General features: G+C 51.5%; 1 protein-coding gene across 1 annotated transcript in view; it reads right to left on the minus strand.

The window, feature by feature from the left end:
• Positions 1-17,507, minus strand: part of CACNA1H (calcium voltage-gated channel subunit alpha1 H) — a 150,277-nt gene that overhangs the window by 66,052 nt on the left and 66,718 nt on the right. Inside the window, exons 8-10 of the mRNA XM_054270947.1 lie at positions 13,515-13,607; positions 10,270-11,047; positions 5,366-5,781 (exon numbers count right to left, since the gene is read on the minus strand). Coding sequence (XP_054126922.1) covers positions 5,366-5,781; positions 10,270-11,047; positions 13,515-13,607 — 1,287 coding nt within the window. The remainder of the gene's footprint in view (positions 1-5,365; positions 5,782-10,269; positions 11,048-13,514; positions 13,608-17,507) is intronic.

Below are 17,507 nucleotides of genomic sequence, written 5' to 3' on the forward strand. Positions count from 1 at the left end.
ACGCTGGCAAGGGGGTTTATTTACCTTACCATAAACCAAAAAATCAAGCAATAAAATTGCCTCAACCTGTATTAATATACAAAATAATATACAAATATTAAAGATGCTGCTAAAAAAGCTTTGTTTTCATTTAAACCAACCAGTACCCATATAAATACTTATACTATCAGACAAAATAAAACAAAATCCTAGAATTCCTTTTTAACAATCAAAAAACCCAAAGCACTCCTGAGTCTCACACCATTCCTACCACAGCCACACACACACTGGGCTGAATTTTCACATCCCAGCCTGGGCTGGGGGAATCACTTTTCCTCAAATCCTGCCAGTGTGTGAGTCCTGAAAATTGGATCCTGTGAAAATCTGGAAGAGAGAAGAAGTTTTGCCAGCTGAAAGCGTGAACCTCAGCTCAGGGTAGTATTTTATTGACTCGCAACTCAAAAGGAATTTCAGCAATTTGCTTCAAACACTGCTGAAAAATCCTGCTCTGCTTTCTGAGTAAGTGCTGAGCTTTCCATGCCAAACCAATTTTTCAAGCCAAAATTGACAAACGCTAAAGCAGGACGTCACTGCTGAAGCGAGCGCTGCCTTCAATCACACAGAATGACTTTTACTCCACAATAATGAAATGTTCTACTCAAAACCAACACTCCTCTCACTCTGACAAGCCACGGACCACTGGGTGCACCTCAAGGTCAGCTCCTGCTCCAAAGGCAGCTGCTCCCAACGAAACATGCCATGGATGAGGGATCAGAAAAGCAATTAAAAGCTCTTTGAACAGCAATAGCTTGGAACAAATACTAATTTGTACTTCTCTGCTGAGGAGAGAATATAAAATAACGTTTCTAGTGCCATTTGATGTAAATGGAGCTTTTTATGTGGAGTCATTACAAGCACCAACAGCTCCTTCAGTGAATTCTTCTGGGAAGCTGAGTGGGGGGCTCATGGGTCATTTCCCTCTGCAGGGACCACACCAGCAAATGAGGGGCTCTGTCCTTCTCCTGGATAATCCCAGAGCTGGGAATCAAGGCAGGCTGAAGGAGCAGCAATTATTTCCTCAGAGCACTCAGAGATGCTGCCTCTGGGGCAAAAAGGAATCAGTTTTCCACTTAAGAACATCCTGGGATGGGGTCCCTGTGCCAGGATCCAGCCCACCAGCCCAAGGTGGTGCCTTTGGAGTGCCCTGCTCCCTGCTCAGTGCTGCAGTGCCATGGCACATTCTCAGATCCTCTGGAGAGCTGTCAGCTGCAATGAATGCAGAACAAAACTCATCCAATGTTCTGAAATGGCCTGGAAGATTAATGCAAGGATTGCCTCGCTCTTTGTACTTGGCTCTCCTCATCCGTGGGAGCGCTCCTTGTGCTGGGGATGGATGGATTAATGAATTAATAAATAAATAAAAACCAAGTAAATAAACACAGCACTGGAGGGGAGAAAAAAAACCCAGGGAGGACTGTACAGCAGGCAATTAACCTTTGAAATCCAAGCTGTGCTGCTGCTAATGAACAGCACCCTGGAACTCTGAGTTCCCAGCCATGTCCCAGGTGGAGCTGGCTCTGAACCCTGAGGATGTCCTGGGCAGAATCTGACTGATCCCAATGCCTAGAATGCCAAGGAAACACTTCCCATCAGCAGCTGCCCTGATCTCCTGCCCCCAGTGGGCTGTGCTGCCCTGAGAAAAGCTCTGCACAGCACTTCTGGTGTCTCCTCACCTTCCCCAGGAGCTGTCACGGGACAGGATCCCCTGGAGGATTTGGAACAATGCTTTGGAATAGGTGTTAGGTCCTGGCACAGATTCCTAGAGCAGCTGTGGCTGCCCCTGGATCCCTGGCAGTGCCCAAGGCCAGGCTGGATGAGGTTTGGAGCACCCTGGGATGGTGGAAGGTGTCCCTGCCATGATGAGGAGGAATGAGATGACGATGATGTTTCAAGTCCCTTCCAACCCAAACCATTCCATGGCTCCATGACTCACCCAAGCTCTGTGCTCTAAAGGGGGTGGTGCCATTTAGCCAGGAGCAGCCAGGTGAGCAGACTGGTGGGAATCTCACATTCCCATAAAAACACAGACTGAGGTCCTGAGGGGCCTTGGGTGAGCCCAGGGCTCTGTTTGTCTGGAGGCAGCACCCGAGGCTGTGGCAGCCAGCTCCTCCTGACTCTGCTCCCTCTGACAGGATCCAGGAAATGGGATGGGGTTGTCCCACAGGAGGGTCAGGTTGGATTTTAGGGAAAGGTTGCTGGGCACTGCCCAGGCTCCCCAGGGAAAGGGCACAGCCCTGAGGCTGCCAGAGCTCCAGGAGGGTTTGGACATCACTCCAGGGATGCCCAGGGTGGTATTTGGGGGTGTCTGTGCAGGGCTGGATGGTCCCTGTGGGTCCCTCCTGACTCAGGATGTTCTGTGATTCCAAAATCAAAGAAGTCCTAGGAGCTGGGTGGGTTTTGCCTCCAGCCTGGCACCTTCCAGCCAGGATTCCTTCATCCAGCAGAGCTGGACAATGATGCTCTACTGCCTCAAGAGGGCTCCGTGAGACTTCTCTGCAGAGCTCTGCTGCGTCCCAGGATGAGAGGAGGAACAGCAGGACCAGCCTGCTCTGTTCCATCTCCCCTCACCCTCCCCACACACACAGCACTGAGGCTTTGGCTCAATAAAAATCGATTTTCTGTGTCCCTCTACCTGCAAAGGCACTGGGGACTGTGGAAAAGTTTGGGGGGAAAAAAGGAAAAAATCCAAGAATAAATTGTATAAAAGGGATTGGGCATTTCCCTATGGACACTGAGGTCTGGGATGGGTTTCCCTGGGGCTGCTGCTCTGGTTTGTTTGCAGTTTGATCCAACCAGACAATGGCCTAAAAAAAGTGATGAAAGTCAAGAGCAGAGAAGCTGCTGAAGCTGTTTCACTCTGAACAGCTCTGAAATGGTGGGAAATGTTGGTGGGACAGGTTTCCTAGAGAAGCTGTGGATGTCCCATCCCTGGACGTGTCCAAGGCCAAGTTGGATAGGGAGCAGCCTGGGACAGTGGAAGGTGTCCCTGCCCATGGCAAAGTGGATGAACTTTAAAATCCCAACCATTCCAGGATTCTGTGGTTGTGTCCAGCAGAGCCCTTTCCATGCTGCCACCAGCAGAGCACAGGCTCCCCTTGATTCCCTAAAAACTGCTCTTGGAGTAACATGGAACAGCAAGGAAAAGAGAGGAGAGCCACAGAGCAGCTCCTAAATCCTTTTAACTTGGAGAATGGCCTCTGCATTTGGCAGGATGGAGAAGACAACAACGACACCACCCAGACCTGGTTACAGCCTGGAGAGCCTCAGAACTTCCCACCTGGAACACTCTGGGGGCAGACGCTGGGCAGCACCCAGCAAGCTGTGATCCCACTGCTGTTCCTGTCAGGCTCACGGCCCCAAAGGAGCCATTCCCCCTCCCTCCACCCCAACACCCAGCTCTGCCTCTGGGGCACTTTGCCCAGACACCTCCTCCTGCTCTCCACACCAACCAGCCCCACTTTGAGCCTTGCAGCCAATTCTCACACAAGGGGGGCTCTCAAATCCCTCCCACTTTGCCCACAGAAGCCACAGAGTTTTGTGCCAAAATCCAGAGCAGTTTCCTGTTGGATTTGGGCAGTCCCTCAGCCCCTGGGACACTGCTGGGAGGTGAGGTGTCACCAAGCTGGGCTCTGACACTCCACGCCTCATTATCCCAGTGTCCCAGGCACGTGGGAGAACTTTTCCAGGTTTCACTTCCATTTTCCTCCCTTTTTATTGGGCAGTGCCTGTGAGCAGAGCTGGCAGCAATCTGCCACTCCGCAGCCAAAAAAGCTTCGGAATCTTTATTGCCATTGGCTTTGAGATGCCCTAAAGCCAAGATTTTACAAGGTAAAATCCAATAAAAGCCAGCCAGCTACAGCTCTCCTTTGTTAGCAGCAAGGCTGTAATTATCCCAGTTCGCTTTTATGGGACTGATTGGGGACACACTCCATGTGATCCTGGATTTTCTCCTGCTGCCTGCCTCAGGTTTTCCCCAAGCTCCCATCACGGCAAAATCCAAGGGCTGACAAAGCTGTATCCGCCTGACAAAAGAGTATCCATGCAGAAATGAGGGATGAATGGCCTATTCAGAAGCCACTGACAAGGTGTATTTCCCAATTTTAGAACTTCTTGTGGAACAACGAAACAGGATTCAACAGGGAGCTGACAGGGACAGCTCAATCTCTGCTGGATTTGGACACTTTGCTGTAATTCTGATTTGTCGTTGCACGGTTGAGGTTGTTTTAGCTGAGTCCTGTTTTTTTTTTTTGTTTTGGAAAGAAAATAAGTCTTAGCCTAAAATAGGGGTGGTTAAAGCACAGGAGTGGAGAGAAAATGAAGTAGCAGCACTCCAGAGGGTTTTTTGTCATGGTCCTGAGCAGCGCTTAATCCTGGGAAATGATGGAGAAGGAGCTGCAGAGCCTCTCTCGTGTCCTGCCTTTGGGTGGATTATGCTGCTCTGCCTTTCCTCCTCATTCCCAAATAGACAGGCCATGGAAGAGAGGAGGAGCAGCTTTAAAAATAACCCTGACCTGGTCGTGACCCTGCAGGGAAGGTTTTGGGGAAGCACTGGATGCCTTTGATCCCAGAAAAAGAGACCTGGCCTCGTTGGGATGCGTTTCCTGCACCTGACGTAGAGTTCAGGTGACATGAGAAATTCCCAAGCACGCCTCGACAAAACAGTGGAAAATCCCCAATTTTTCCAAGCAAGAAAAGCCCAGAAGAACAGAACTTTGCCAGGGTGACCAAGTGGAGATGCCCTCCTGTCTCAGTTCCCTGTCCCATGGCACAGCCCCTCCAGTCCCAAGCTGTCCTCAGCTCCAGCTCTGCTTCCTGCCATCCCAGCAGTGGGAAGAACGGCACCATTCCTCTAAACACTTCAATAAAGTCCTACTCACACCCTGTGAGAGCAAATTAAAGGGTTTGGAGCCTTCAGGGACACCCTAATTTCTTTCTCTTTGTTGCTTTTAGTATTGCCTGATAGTTTAAGTCTTATTTGAAGCTCCAGATCAAAGAAGAAATTTCTGCCTGGGTTATCTCCAGCACAACCATCAGACCAAAGGTATTTCCACCACAAAAATTCCTACTTGTATGAATAATTCCCAGCCAATGAGCAGCCATGCTCTGAGCAGACACATCCACCACACACATTTCAGCTCTGCACACCCCAGCAGCACTTCCAAGTGTCCAACACCCCAAAGGCTTCTCCTGCTCCTCACGGGATCATCTTCAGCCCCGTTTCCAACCACGAAAATCATTGTTCCTCCTGACATTGCTTTAGAGCCACCCCAAGCCATCCTGCAGGAGCACCCAAACTCCAAACCCCAAACCCTGAGGGGTCACTCACCTGCTCGTGGTACTCGATGCCCATGCTGAGGGTGTTGATGAGGATGGCGATCATGATCCCGCGGTTGAAGTACTTGCTCTCCACGATCCTCTTGAGTTTGGTGCCGAATGCCTTCCAGAGCTTCACCACCTTGTTCCTCTCCTTGGCCTTCTTCTTCTTCCTCCTCCTCCTGCCGCGCTGCTGCTGGAGCTGGTCGCGGTGGTCGCCGTGGCGCAGGTCCTGCGTGAACTCGTAGACGCCGTTGCTGTCGGAGTCGCCGTTGCTGTCGGAGTCGCTGAGGGCGAATTCGGGGTCGTCCAGGAGGCTGGCACAGAAGGGACAGTCCTGCAGCTCGCAGCTCAGCCCGGGGCCACCAGCGCTGGGCAGGGCCCCGGCCGCGCTCAGCCCCGACAGCCGGCTGGGCGTCCGGCAGAGACCTGCGGGGCAAGGGCACCGTGAGACATCGAGAGACATCGAGAGACACCACTGAGAGCCACCAGACACTGAGAGTCACTACTGAGAGCCACCATGCACCAAGAGCTACCACGAGACACTGCTAAGAGCCACCAGAGACACCACTGAGAACCACCATGCACCAAGAGCCACCACTGAGTCCCCATGCACCGAGAGCCACTGTAAGGCACCACTGAGAGCCACTGCGAGACACCGAGACACCACTGAGAGCCACCATGCACCAAGAACCACTATGAGACACTGCTGAAAGCCACCAGACACTGAGAATCACCACTGAGAGCCACCACACACTGAGAGATGCTGAGAGCCACCATGCACCAAGAGCTGACACTGCTGAGAGCCATCATGCACTGTGAGACATGGCTGAGAGCCACCATGAGACACCGCCAGAAGCCACCAGACATTGAGAGTCACCATGGGCCACCAAGAGTCACCATGCACCAAGAGTCATTGAGAGACACCACTGAAAGCCACCATGCACTGAGAGCCACCGCATGCTGTGAGCCACTGAGAGCCACCAGACACCGAGAGTCACTGTGGGCCATGAGCCACTGCAAGACACCACTGAGAGCCATCGTGCACCAAAAGCCACCATGGGCAACCAAGAGCCACCTTATGTCATGAGACATTGAGCACCAAAAGCCACCATGCACCAAGAGCCAGTACACACTGGGAGCCACCATGAGCCACCACATGCCAACGTGAGGTCATTCCCCCTTGTCCTGTTGTTCCCTGGCAGCACAGCCCGACCCCTCTGGCTGTCCCCTCCTGTCAGGGAGCTGTGCAGAGCCAGAAGGTCTCCCCAAGCCTCCTTTTTTCCAGGCTGAGCCACCACAGCTGCTCCTCACAGACCCTAAAAAAGCCTTCCATCCCTCTATCCTCCCAGGCAGCTCTGGTGGTTGTCTCATTTTCCCCTCTTCCCCTCTTTTCCCACCCTCTACCTCCTCCATGGGCTCTCCATGGAGCGTGGCCCTCATTTTGTGTCCTGGGCTGAGGGAAGAGTGACAGTGCCATCTCTCCCTTTCCATTATTCCTGATTATCCCTGGGCAGCTCCCATCATTAACGATCTCTGAGCGCTATCAAGCTGTTCCACCCAATTTAGCCACCACTGCCATTTAGCTCCTAATGAGGAGGGAGAGGGAGAAGGGACCAAAGGTGGCTGCTGGGATCACAGCTTGGAGAGTCACCGAGTCCCCTCCGTCTCCTTCAGCCTTTAATAAAGCTCAGGTGGATTCGCTGCCTGAGGCACAGGGCTGAGCCTTCAGGGGGATTTAAAATCAAACACATGTTTTTTGTGGTGTGAGGAGAAATGCTGGCTGTCCTGGAGCCAGGGAATGGAAGGACAGGGACAAGAGTAACTGGGATGATTTGGGTGGAACAGCACCCACATTTTATTTCCTCATATTTAGGAATCCAGTCCTTAAGTTTCCTCACATTTAGGAACTTCATTCTCAGTCTCCTTATATTTAGCAACCAGATATTAATGGCATGAGCACAGGATGCTTCCCACAGAATTCCGTTTAAGCATCAATTCCTTGATATTCAGGGACATGAGGCAAAGGGACAATTTTCCCCTCTCACAGAACCATGAAAAAGACCTCTAAGTTCACCTCTAAGTCCATTAAACCACATCCATAAGTGCCATATCCATGTGGAGGTGGGATGGTGACCACTTGGATGAGTTTTGAAGCAGTGGCTGCTCCTGGCTCTGAGCCCTGGAGCTTGGAGCTCACCCAGCAGGAATGCTGATTTCAGCCCCGGCTCCGAACCAAGCCAACGCATCCCTTCGCTGGAAAACCAGGATGTGACAAGAGTCAAAACACATTTTCCTTGCCTGAATGTCACATGGGTATCAGTGGCCTTCAGAAGGGCCTTGGAGGACGTGCCTGGCTCCTGGGCATTGCGTCACGACCACAGCCAGGATCGGGAATGTTTTGCCCCTTTCACGGTGCTCCTGCTCAGGACTGAGCCAAGGGGGGGAAGGCTCAGCCCAGCCCCAGGAGCAGCACAGGGAGGGGGTTTGCCAGATGGCTTTTAATGCTATCAAAGTGTTAAAAACGATATGAAAAGCCCTGGCGCCACAGATGTCTTCAAAATACCAGAGTCTCCTTGGCTGCCTGCTAAAATAACCTCCAGCGTTGCAGGGCACGGGAACACGGGGAACAGGCTGTACTCGGAGCTCTTCAAATCCACAACAAAAGAGGCAGGAGAATGCTCTCTCCCACCACTGCATCCTTCCCAGCAGACACCAACCTGGCCTCCAGCTGGGGCTGGGAGAGCCCGGGCTGTTAATGCTCCTTAAAGCTCTCAATTAGCACTTCTGTGCTCTCCCTGCACTAGCCTTGCACTGAACACGCTCTGCTTGTTGGCTTGGGAAAAAAGAGAGAGAATTAAAGGCTCTTTGTTTCCCCAAAAAAGGCTGAGGGAGGGCTGGGAGAGCTTTGGATTCTTGCTCGCGGCTCCTTTGCTGATTTTTAGGGATGGAGAAGTGGGAATTGAGGGCTGTGCCTGGGAGAGTTCCACCCTGGCACTTAAAGATCATCCCAAAGCTTGGAAGTCACATCCAGCACCCCTGGAAGTCACATCCATCACTCCTGGTGCAGAACTGACCCTGACCCAGCCCTGCAGGAGTGGCTGAGTGGGAAGAAGGGCCTGGAAAGAGGCAGATCCATGGAAGGGAAGATCCATGGGCACTCACAGGGTCTCCAGGTCTGCCCCAATCCCTTCCCAGCCTGTTTCCCTCAGGGGATGGATGAGCAGCCTCTCCCCACCTTCCAGCCCTTCCCAGCTGTGAGCACACTTCTGGAAGAGACAAAACAATTCCAGGAGATTTGTTTAAAGCATTTTGGCATCCTCTGGGCTGAAATCCCTCTGTGGAAAGAGGACACTGTAATTGCATTATTAATGACAACTCAATCTAATCCCAGCTTTCAAAGAACCACCCCAGGCTGCGGGAAAATCTCCTAAATCACTGAGTTGGCTCGGGGATGTCACAGTTGGGACTGAGATTTGGGCCTTTCTTCTCCTAAAAAGGACCCCAGCAGCAAGCAGGAGGATCCAAACTCTGACTTCAACAGCTCTCCTGCTCCTTTCTTTCCCAATTCCAGCCTTCTGCAGAGCCTGGGTTTTTATCTCAAGGTAAAAACGCATTCTCCTAAAAACCTTCACTAATTGGCACAGCTAAGGATGAAGCAGTGATTTATAAAAAGTCCTTGCTGAACAACAGAACTGTTGGCAATAACCTTGCCCCCCGTGCCAAGCTCTCGAGCGTTCGGAAGCGTCTGCCCGAGGCAGTTTCTATAAACAATCCACTTTTACCCTTTTGTGTGGTCCTTAAAAACAACAAAATTAACAAAGGCAAGCCTCCCGAACCCTCTGTCAAGCAAGCTTCCCTGTGACCCCCCTCAAAGCCAGGCTTGGTATTTTTTCAGCACATCCATCACCAGGGTAAATATTTGTGTCCATGCAGACGCAAATAAACAGTTTTGGAAAACACAGGCATTGAAAAAACCAAATGACGAGTTTGGCTTAAAGAGATTAAAAAATAGAAGCTGGATCTTTGTGACTTTTCACTGTTGGAGGGCTTAAGAGTATTTTGCAGCTTTTAGCTCCAGCCACGAGGACTGGAAAAACATTTCATAAAATAGAAATCCAAGTGTTGCATGTAATCACTGCTCCAGTGGGTGATTTATATGTGAGGGGAGATAAAACCTCCCTGGCTGTGCTGGGGTGGCTGCATCTGTGCAGAGAGGATGGGACAGAGGCACTGAACTGCTCCCCAAAATCCTCCCCAGACTGAATGGAGCCCCAAATCCGCAGCAAAACTCAGTTCCACGTTTCTTCTGCACACAGGGAAAGTCTGAGGTGCGCAGCTCTGCTCCTGTCCTGCCCTCCACACGTCCTCTGAGCACTGAGACTGCTGCTCCTCCTTGCCAAAAAGAGATTCAGAGGCTCCAGGGCCCAGCAGAGCAGAACTGGACGTGTCTGGTTCGAGTTCTTTCAGTGCCTGCCTGTTTTAAACGTCTCAGTTTGCTTTATCTTATGCTTCTCCTGCAGATTCCACCTGCTCATCCTTTTCAAGAACCCCTGGGGGTTCTTGGCTGGAGCTCCAGCATCCACTGGAGCTGTAATCCCCCGGGCTGCAGAGCTCTGGGATTGGGTGGGAAGAGTGGGAGCACCTCCAGGATACCACAAAGCACACGAGAGCTCAAACCCTGATGTTGTAACCACAGCAAAGAGGCCTCCACAGGCCTCAAGCTCCATGAGAGCTCAAACCCTGATGTTGTAACCACAGCAAAGAGGCCTCCACCATCCATGACGGCAAATCCAAGGATTTACCTGTCCCACAGCACACTCCCAACCATCCCAACCCTCAGCACCACACACTAAAACCTCAACTCTGGAGCCATTTGCCCTTCTCCCAAACAAACCCCAGCTCTGTTGCCCTTACCATGCTCTCCCACCAGCTGCTGCAGCTTCCCGTACGAATCCAGGCCCAGACTCCCGGGGCTGTTCCCCACGGCCGCCGGAGAATTCCCGTTCCTCTTCCCTTTGGGCAAGGCCGCCAAGCCGGCCCTGCCGCCGGGCGAGGGCAGGATGGTGGGATAGTTCATGCTGCCTTGGCTGCCCAGCCCGGCCAGTTTGGTGCCCACGGGGCTGCTGGCGGCCCTGCAGCCCCCGGGAGGCCCCTCCACGTGGCAGTCGGCGTGGTAGATGCTGTGCACGGCGCCGGCGGGGCCCTGCGGCCTGGGCGAGGCGGGCGGCGGCAGCATCAGCTGCCGGCCCGGCTTCATCACCTGCAGCTCCAGCTCGCAGAGCTCGGGGTTGGCACGAGGTCCCCGCGGGCTCCCGTTGCTGATGTGGTAGTGGTGGTGGTGGTGATGGTGGTGGTGGTGGATCAGGTGGTGGATGGAGGTGATTCTCCTCCTGCTCCGCTGGCTCTGCCCGCCGCCACCACTGCTGTTGGGGTTGACTTTTTTCCGGCGTTTGCTCTGCCAGTTGTTGTAGAGGCGGATGGTCCTTCTCTTCACCTTCCTGAAGATGTGGCAGATGTACTTGAGCAGCTCCTCGTAGCAGCTGCCCGGCTCTGAGAAGCTGGCGATGGTGCTGTCGTTGGACAGGTAGCGCGCACGCTGCTCCTGCATCAGCTGGTTCTCCCGCTGCTTGGTCTCTGAGAATTGGGTGGCAATCACCACCAGGCACAGGTTGATCATGAAGAAGGAGCCAACCTGGGGGGAGAACAGGGCAAGGAGTCAGCAGGTGCCGGAATTCAGGCTGTCCTGGATTGCCAGGACCCTGCCAGGGGGCTCAGAGACCCTGGCACAGAGCAAGGCACCTGTGACTTTGATTATGACCCATGGAAAAAGTTACCAACCTTAAAGGAGGATCTGCAAGCCACAAAAGTATAAGTAGAATAATAATTAGTTATCATGAGGTGGAAAAATAAATTTTTTGGGGTTTTTAGAATGGGGGTTCAGGGGGCAAGATGGAGGAATCTGGGCGTGTCCAGCCTTTCTCCTTCTTCTTCTTGGTCTCCATCTTCTGCTGTGATGTTGGCACTTTGGGATTGGTTTAGGGTAGAAGATCACTGTCTAACAAAAGTGATAGGTATTGGGAAGTAATTGTAAATATTGTATATGTAGATTTTAGTATAAAAATATAACAACCCCCCGGGGGTGGCCAGAGGGCCTCTGTCTGTCCTGCTGAGTAGACCTTGGCTGGACAGGAGAAAGAATTTTATAGATAAGAAACAATAAACAGCCCTGAGACCAAGAACTGAAGAGTTCTGACTCCTTCTTTGACTGCCAGGCTGGGAAAAGAGACTTTCTGATGTATCTTGGGGTCACTGTGACCAGCTAGAGTCCCCAGAAGCAGGGGTGGCATGGAGCGAGGGAAGCTCCTCAGTGCCACATGTGGCTCTCAGCAATCCTGGGATTTCCAAACGTGCCAAATCCCAGGGGCTGCTCACCAAATGTGCTGCCAACGTGTGCCTGAGCTGCTAAACTGCTCTGAAGCACGATCAATGATTTTAGCTCCACTCTCCTCTCCTCCAAGCAGTGACATTTGCTAATGCAGGTGTAGGAAACACACACAGTGCCCAGCACAACGTTGCTTTGGGCATTCACTAAGGTCTTGGAATTCTCAAAGGTCTTGGAAAAGACCTTTGGGATCATCGAGTCCAGCCTATGACCCAACACCTCCTTATCAACCAAACCATGGCCCTGAGTGCCACATTTTCCCCTCCTGGTCTTGTTAAACACATCCAGGATGGTGACTCCAGCCCCTCCCTGGGCAGACCATTCCAGGGCCCAGTCACTTACAGTGAAAAACTTTTTCCTGAAATTTGGCCAACCAGCAGGGAAAGATGATTTCAAGTCCAGTTGGTGCTGGTTTGAAACATCCTCTTCTCTTCTTCAATCATTTCACACCCCAAAAGAGTGGGGTGAAATCATTTTGGGGGTACAGTCAGGGCCCAAGGATCTGTGATCTTGTGCTCCTGTGGCTCCCTGACCCAGAAAAGCATCTCCAGGACACACAGTGCTCCAGAAGGGCTGATTCAGTCTCTGGGTGAGCTGATCTGTTCTTGGGGGACACCAAGTTCTCAAAATCAAGTCCCAAGGACAAGAATGTGACCTAAAGCTGCATCCTCCCCTCAGCTGTGGAGCCCACAAAGTATTTCTCACCACTCTGGTTCCTAAATCAGCCAGAGGGAAATGTCCAACAGAGAATTGGTGCCCTGAGGGGTGAAAAGGGAGTGACCTCAGGGCAGGGATGGATTGAACCTGGAATTGTCTGGTGAACGCTCAGGGGAGCTGTGTGGAGATGGTTTGTGGTGCTGCTCTCCAGAGTGCAGTATCAGCCTGGATGCTGCCACAGAAGCAGCAGAGATGCCTTTCCCAGCCCCAGGTGACTTGGGCAGGAGTCACCTTCTGCCTTTTCCACATGGATCCACTTGGAGAGAAACAGCTCAGTGGAGTGGAGCATGACTCTCTGCTCATGGCCCATTGCTCCAGCTCAGGAACCCCTGACTGCTCCAGGGCACTCTCACCCTGCTCTCGTTCAGGTTTCTACTCCTGCTGGGAACTGGCTGGACTTCCCAAGGCCTCCAAACCCACCCTGACAGAGACAGGGTCACCTGGAAGGACTGGCCAGTCACAAAATCACTTTTAAACACCTCCATCCCATGTCCTGCCTGAAATCTTTGTGGTACCTTCCACTCCTGTCTTCAATATTTCAATTTTACACTTCCTGGAGCAGGTTGTGCCCTTTGGGAAACCAGAACTTTATGGAGATGGACTGGCAGCTTTGCAAAACCAGAACCTTGTGGAGATTGACTCGCAGCTCCTGGAGACAACCCCCAGCATCTCCAGTGGGTGACATTTTGTTTTTAGGAATGTGAGAGCTCAGAGAGGTGCACTGCTGCTATGAGAATTATTATCATTTAAAGGGTTCCAGGTGAAATTCAAAGGTTTGAGGGCTCTCCAAAGAAATGAGGCTCCCTCTGGCACACTGAGGAGGAAAAACCTGGATTTTTGGGCACAGACACGTCCAGGTGACAAGACCAAGAGTGGAAAGGCAAGAGGGAGGGAAAGTCCTGAATCCTGCCTGGTTCTTCTCTGTGGAAAAAATCAGGGAACAACCTCCCCCCCCCCCCCCAAAGACAAGGAATAGGAGAATCTGCCAAGTCATACTTACTATGATAAGCAATATAAAATATATAAAATTGTAAAAAGAGTGTGCATCCATCACGTAATACATGATGTCCACCCATCCTTCCAGGGTTATCACCTGCAGGGAGACAGAGAAAAAGAGTGTGAGGACAAAAGTCACCCCAAAAGTTGTTAAATATCAATTTTCCCATAGGGCCAGCTACCCATCCCTCCACAGAAACTCTTGGGATCCATCCCAAGTTTGTTTGAGAGAGAAGGAATGGGGACAAAGGGCTGGCCTGAGATTCCTACAGGAATCTGGTACAATCGAAACCATGAAGCATTCAAATGAACCACCTGAAACACTGGTTCTGAGGCAAAGAAATTCCAAGGAAGGATTAAAATCCCAAAAACAAAACCTCCTTTCCCTGCAGAGATCTGGAGTTTTACCTCAAGCTGCTGGTTTTGTAATGTAACCCAGAAAATTCCCACATTTTTAACTTGATTTTGTGTCTGCAAACCCAATTTCCTTGTTGATTCCTCCTGGCTCAGCATTCCAAGTGCACCACCACTATCATAGTGGGAGAGCATCTGAATGGAAGAGAGGCTTTAATTAAATGTAGACTTGATTTAAGGCTCGTTTTCTCAGCCTTCCTTCCACTAAAAAAAGCAGCTGAGGGTTTAATTAACACCACCCAGGCTGTGTGCACAGCAAAGCGAGCTCTGCCACGTAATTTACACTTTTTATTTAGATAAAATACCCCAAACTTCCAGTGCTGGCTTGCTACTAGAGCTGAAATTCCACCCTGGAACTGCAATTTCCATCAGAACACGAGCTCCTGTCTGAACCCAGTCCCAGGGACATCCCCCATCACCATCCCACCTGAGCCTGGGGTGACTTGGGGAACCCCAAATTTCAGTGGCACCATCCCTGATTTAAACCCCACAATTTCAGTGGCATTATCCCTGATTTAAACCACATTTGCAGGGAAGGAATTGCTGAGGGAAGAGAAGGGGTGGAGGAGATGGGGTGTAAGGGATTTTCTGCCTGGTGTGTCCCCAAAAGCTGATCCATAAACCCTGAAACAATGCAAAAACCTTGCAGGGAACTCAGGCATGAATCCATGAATTCCCTGGGTTTTTTTGCTAGAGGAACAGAAGGAAACTCCTGGATAAGGATCTTCAGGACACAACCACACATTCACACAACCATCAGAACCCACAGAGCAGCTCAGGGCTGCTGCCTCTTTGGGATTTCTCACCCTCAATTCAAAATGCTGATGTTTTCCCAGCAATTTTCTGACCTTCTTCTTGTGGAGGTTCACCCCCACCGAGTGAGGAGGCAGCACAGCTAAAACCAACCAAGCTCATCTGCCAAGGAGGAGATAATTTGTGAAATTTGTCTCTGCAGCTGTTCCCCTGTGTCAGGGCTGTTAAAGGCTCGTGGGGATCAGGTCTGACACCTTGGCTGCTTCCACAAACTGCTCCCACCTCTGCTGCTCCTCCTCACATCCACCAGCTGCTCCTCCACATCCCACCCTCACTGATCAGCCAGCAGGAAGGACTGGCCAGTCATAAAATCGCTTTTAAACACCTCCATCCCATGTCCTGCCTGAAATCTTTGTGGTACCTTCCCCTCCTGCCTTCAATATTTCACTTTTTCACTTCCTGGAGAAGGTAGTGCCTTTTGGAAAACCAGAACCTTGTGGAGATGGACTGGCAGCTCCTGGAGACAACCCCCAGCAACTCCAGTGGGTGATATTTTGTTTTTAGGAATGTGAGAGCTCAGAGGGATGCACTGCTGCTATGAGAATTATAGAATGAGAATGCTGTGAGAATTACAGCACTCAGTAATGCTTGGCTTCCCAGAATTACAGAGAGTTCAGGTTGGAAAGGACCTCAGAGCTCATCCATCCATCCATCCATCCCACCCCTGCCATGGACACCTCCCACTGTCCCAGGCTGCTCCAAACCTCATCCAGCCTGGCCTGGACATTTCTAGCAGCCACAGCTCCTCTCGGAATTTAATTCCAGCCTCTCCCCAGCCTCACAGGGAAGAATTTCTCCCCCAAAATCCCATCCAACCCTGCCCTCTGCCAGTTTAAATCCACTGCTCCTTGTCCTGCCACAAACAGCTTTAACAAAACCCCAGAGCATTCTTTGCCCATCATTAACCCCAGGATCAACCCAGGGCAGGTTTTTATCCCCATTTTCCTCCTGGTGCTGTTATTCCCACAGGGTGGGAAGGGGTTAAACTCCCTGGTTGTTCATCCATGAGGAACAGCCCAGCAATCAAACCCCTCCTGCCCTTTCCTGCCTCTCCCTGAGTACATTTCCAGAGAACAAAGTCCTTTTGGGGCAGGTGCTGTGTCTGTGAGGGCTCTGTGCACAGCTGAGCCTCCCACAGCCCTTGTAGGGTCAGGGAGAACAGAGGGATCATGTCAGGAGGTGACACCAAATCTCTGCCCCTTTCCCAGGAATTATTCCCTTTCTCCTTTTCCTCTGGATGCTCAGAAGGTTCTCCAGCCATTCCCACTGAGGGATGAAAAACCCAAGGACCCCAAAAATACGGGATGTACCTCTACATTGGATTTGGATTTAGCTGGAAATCCTCAAATCCAATGGATTAAACCCATTAAACACAGAGAAATAAAAAGGAGTCACCTGAGGGCTTCTGAGCCAGCACTGAGGGCCCACCAACCCTTGCAGTGATATTTTTGTTGCATGAGAGGCAGCATTTCCCACAGGAATCAATCAACACCCCCTGTTCCTCCTCTGGAGGGTGAAAATGCTCACCAGCTCTCTGAATATTCCAGGTGTAATTAGAATTTGTGTTATTTAGTGCTCATTTGTGAAGCAGGGGGAGATGCAGGAGGGACAAGGAGACCTCTGGGGCTTGTCCTGGTGTTTGGCACGTTGGGGGGTTCATTCCTGGGCTGCCAGGATCCAGGAGCAAATCTAATTTTTTTAACATCTCCTGGAAAAGAGGAGGCTCCCAGACATCCAGCAGGGTTTTTAATCCCAAAGCTCTGGGAAAATGCAGGACAACACGTGCACAGGCACCTGCAAGGGCTGGGCTCCTTCCAGCCTCATCCCTGCTGGGTTTCAAGGACTTCCCGAGGTCATCTTTCCCTGATCCAAGGAAAAATGCACATCCCCAGCAAGGCCCTGCTGGAAATGGGAACCAGAGCACCAGGAGCTGATTTATAAACCCCCAGCTAAATCCTTTAACTGGTTTTGGAAGCCAAACTGGGGCACCTGCAGAATTTTCTGCTTTGTTCCCACACTCCCATGCCTGGAAGTGTTCCAGACCAGCTTGGATGGGCCTGGAGCAGCCTGGGAGGGTGGAAGGGGTCCCTGTCCAAACTGGATGGGTTTCTCCCCAGCCCAAAGCCCTGTGGGATTCCATGGACTCAGAACCAGCAGCTCGGGGAGGATTTTCCAGCACTGCTTTGCTTATTCCACCGAGGAGAAAGGACTTTCTCCTCTCTCCATCCCCACTCTGATTAATCCACTTCACTGCCCTTGCAAGCCCTCCAGGGACGTCTCCCAAAGCCCTGGAGCACCCTCCTGGTGCTTCCCAATCTGGGCAATCCCTGCTCAGCAATTAAAGGCTGCTCAAGCCCTGCTTGTTCACACGGGGCCTCTCCAAAGGCTCCAGTTCAAAGGCTCCCACCAACACAACCCACAATTATTTATCAGCCAGATAAGAGGGTGAGAACTCGCTCCTAATTCTGCTCTGATGGGAAAGATGTGCGAGGCACAGGAAAATCAGCAGCTGCAGGGCCAGAGCTGGGAGATTCAATTAGGATGATTGGCAGGGTGGTGCTGGAGGCGCTGCTCCTGCTCCTCACCTGGGGCACAAGAGGTACCTGGGAAAAGATTTCTGCCTTGCCAGGAGAACAGGGCTGTCCTCTCACCCCACTCAGCTCCTGGGTGATGCTCAGGTCCTTCCCTGCTCCTCCAGTTCTTTACCCCTTCCCCAGGGTTGGGATAAATCATTTCTCTCCCATTAATACCAGTAAATCTCTCAGTTTTG

This window comes from Melozone crissalis, unplaced genomic scaffold, assembly GCF_028551555.1.
Source record: "Melozone crissalis strain CALT ecotype California unplaced genomic scaffold, PUWL_Pcris_2 ptg000012l_1, whole genome shotgun sequence".
Lineage (NCBI taxonomy): Eukaryota > Metazoa > Chordata > Aves > Passeriformes > Passerellidae > Melozone > Melozone crissalis.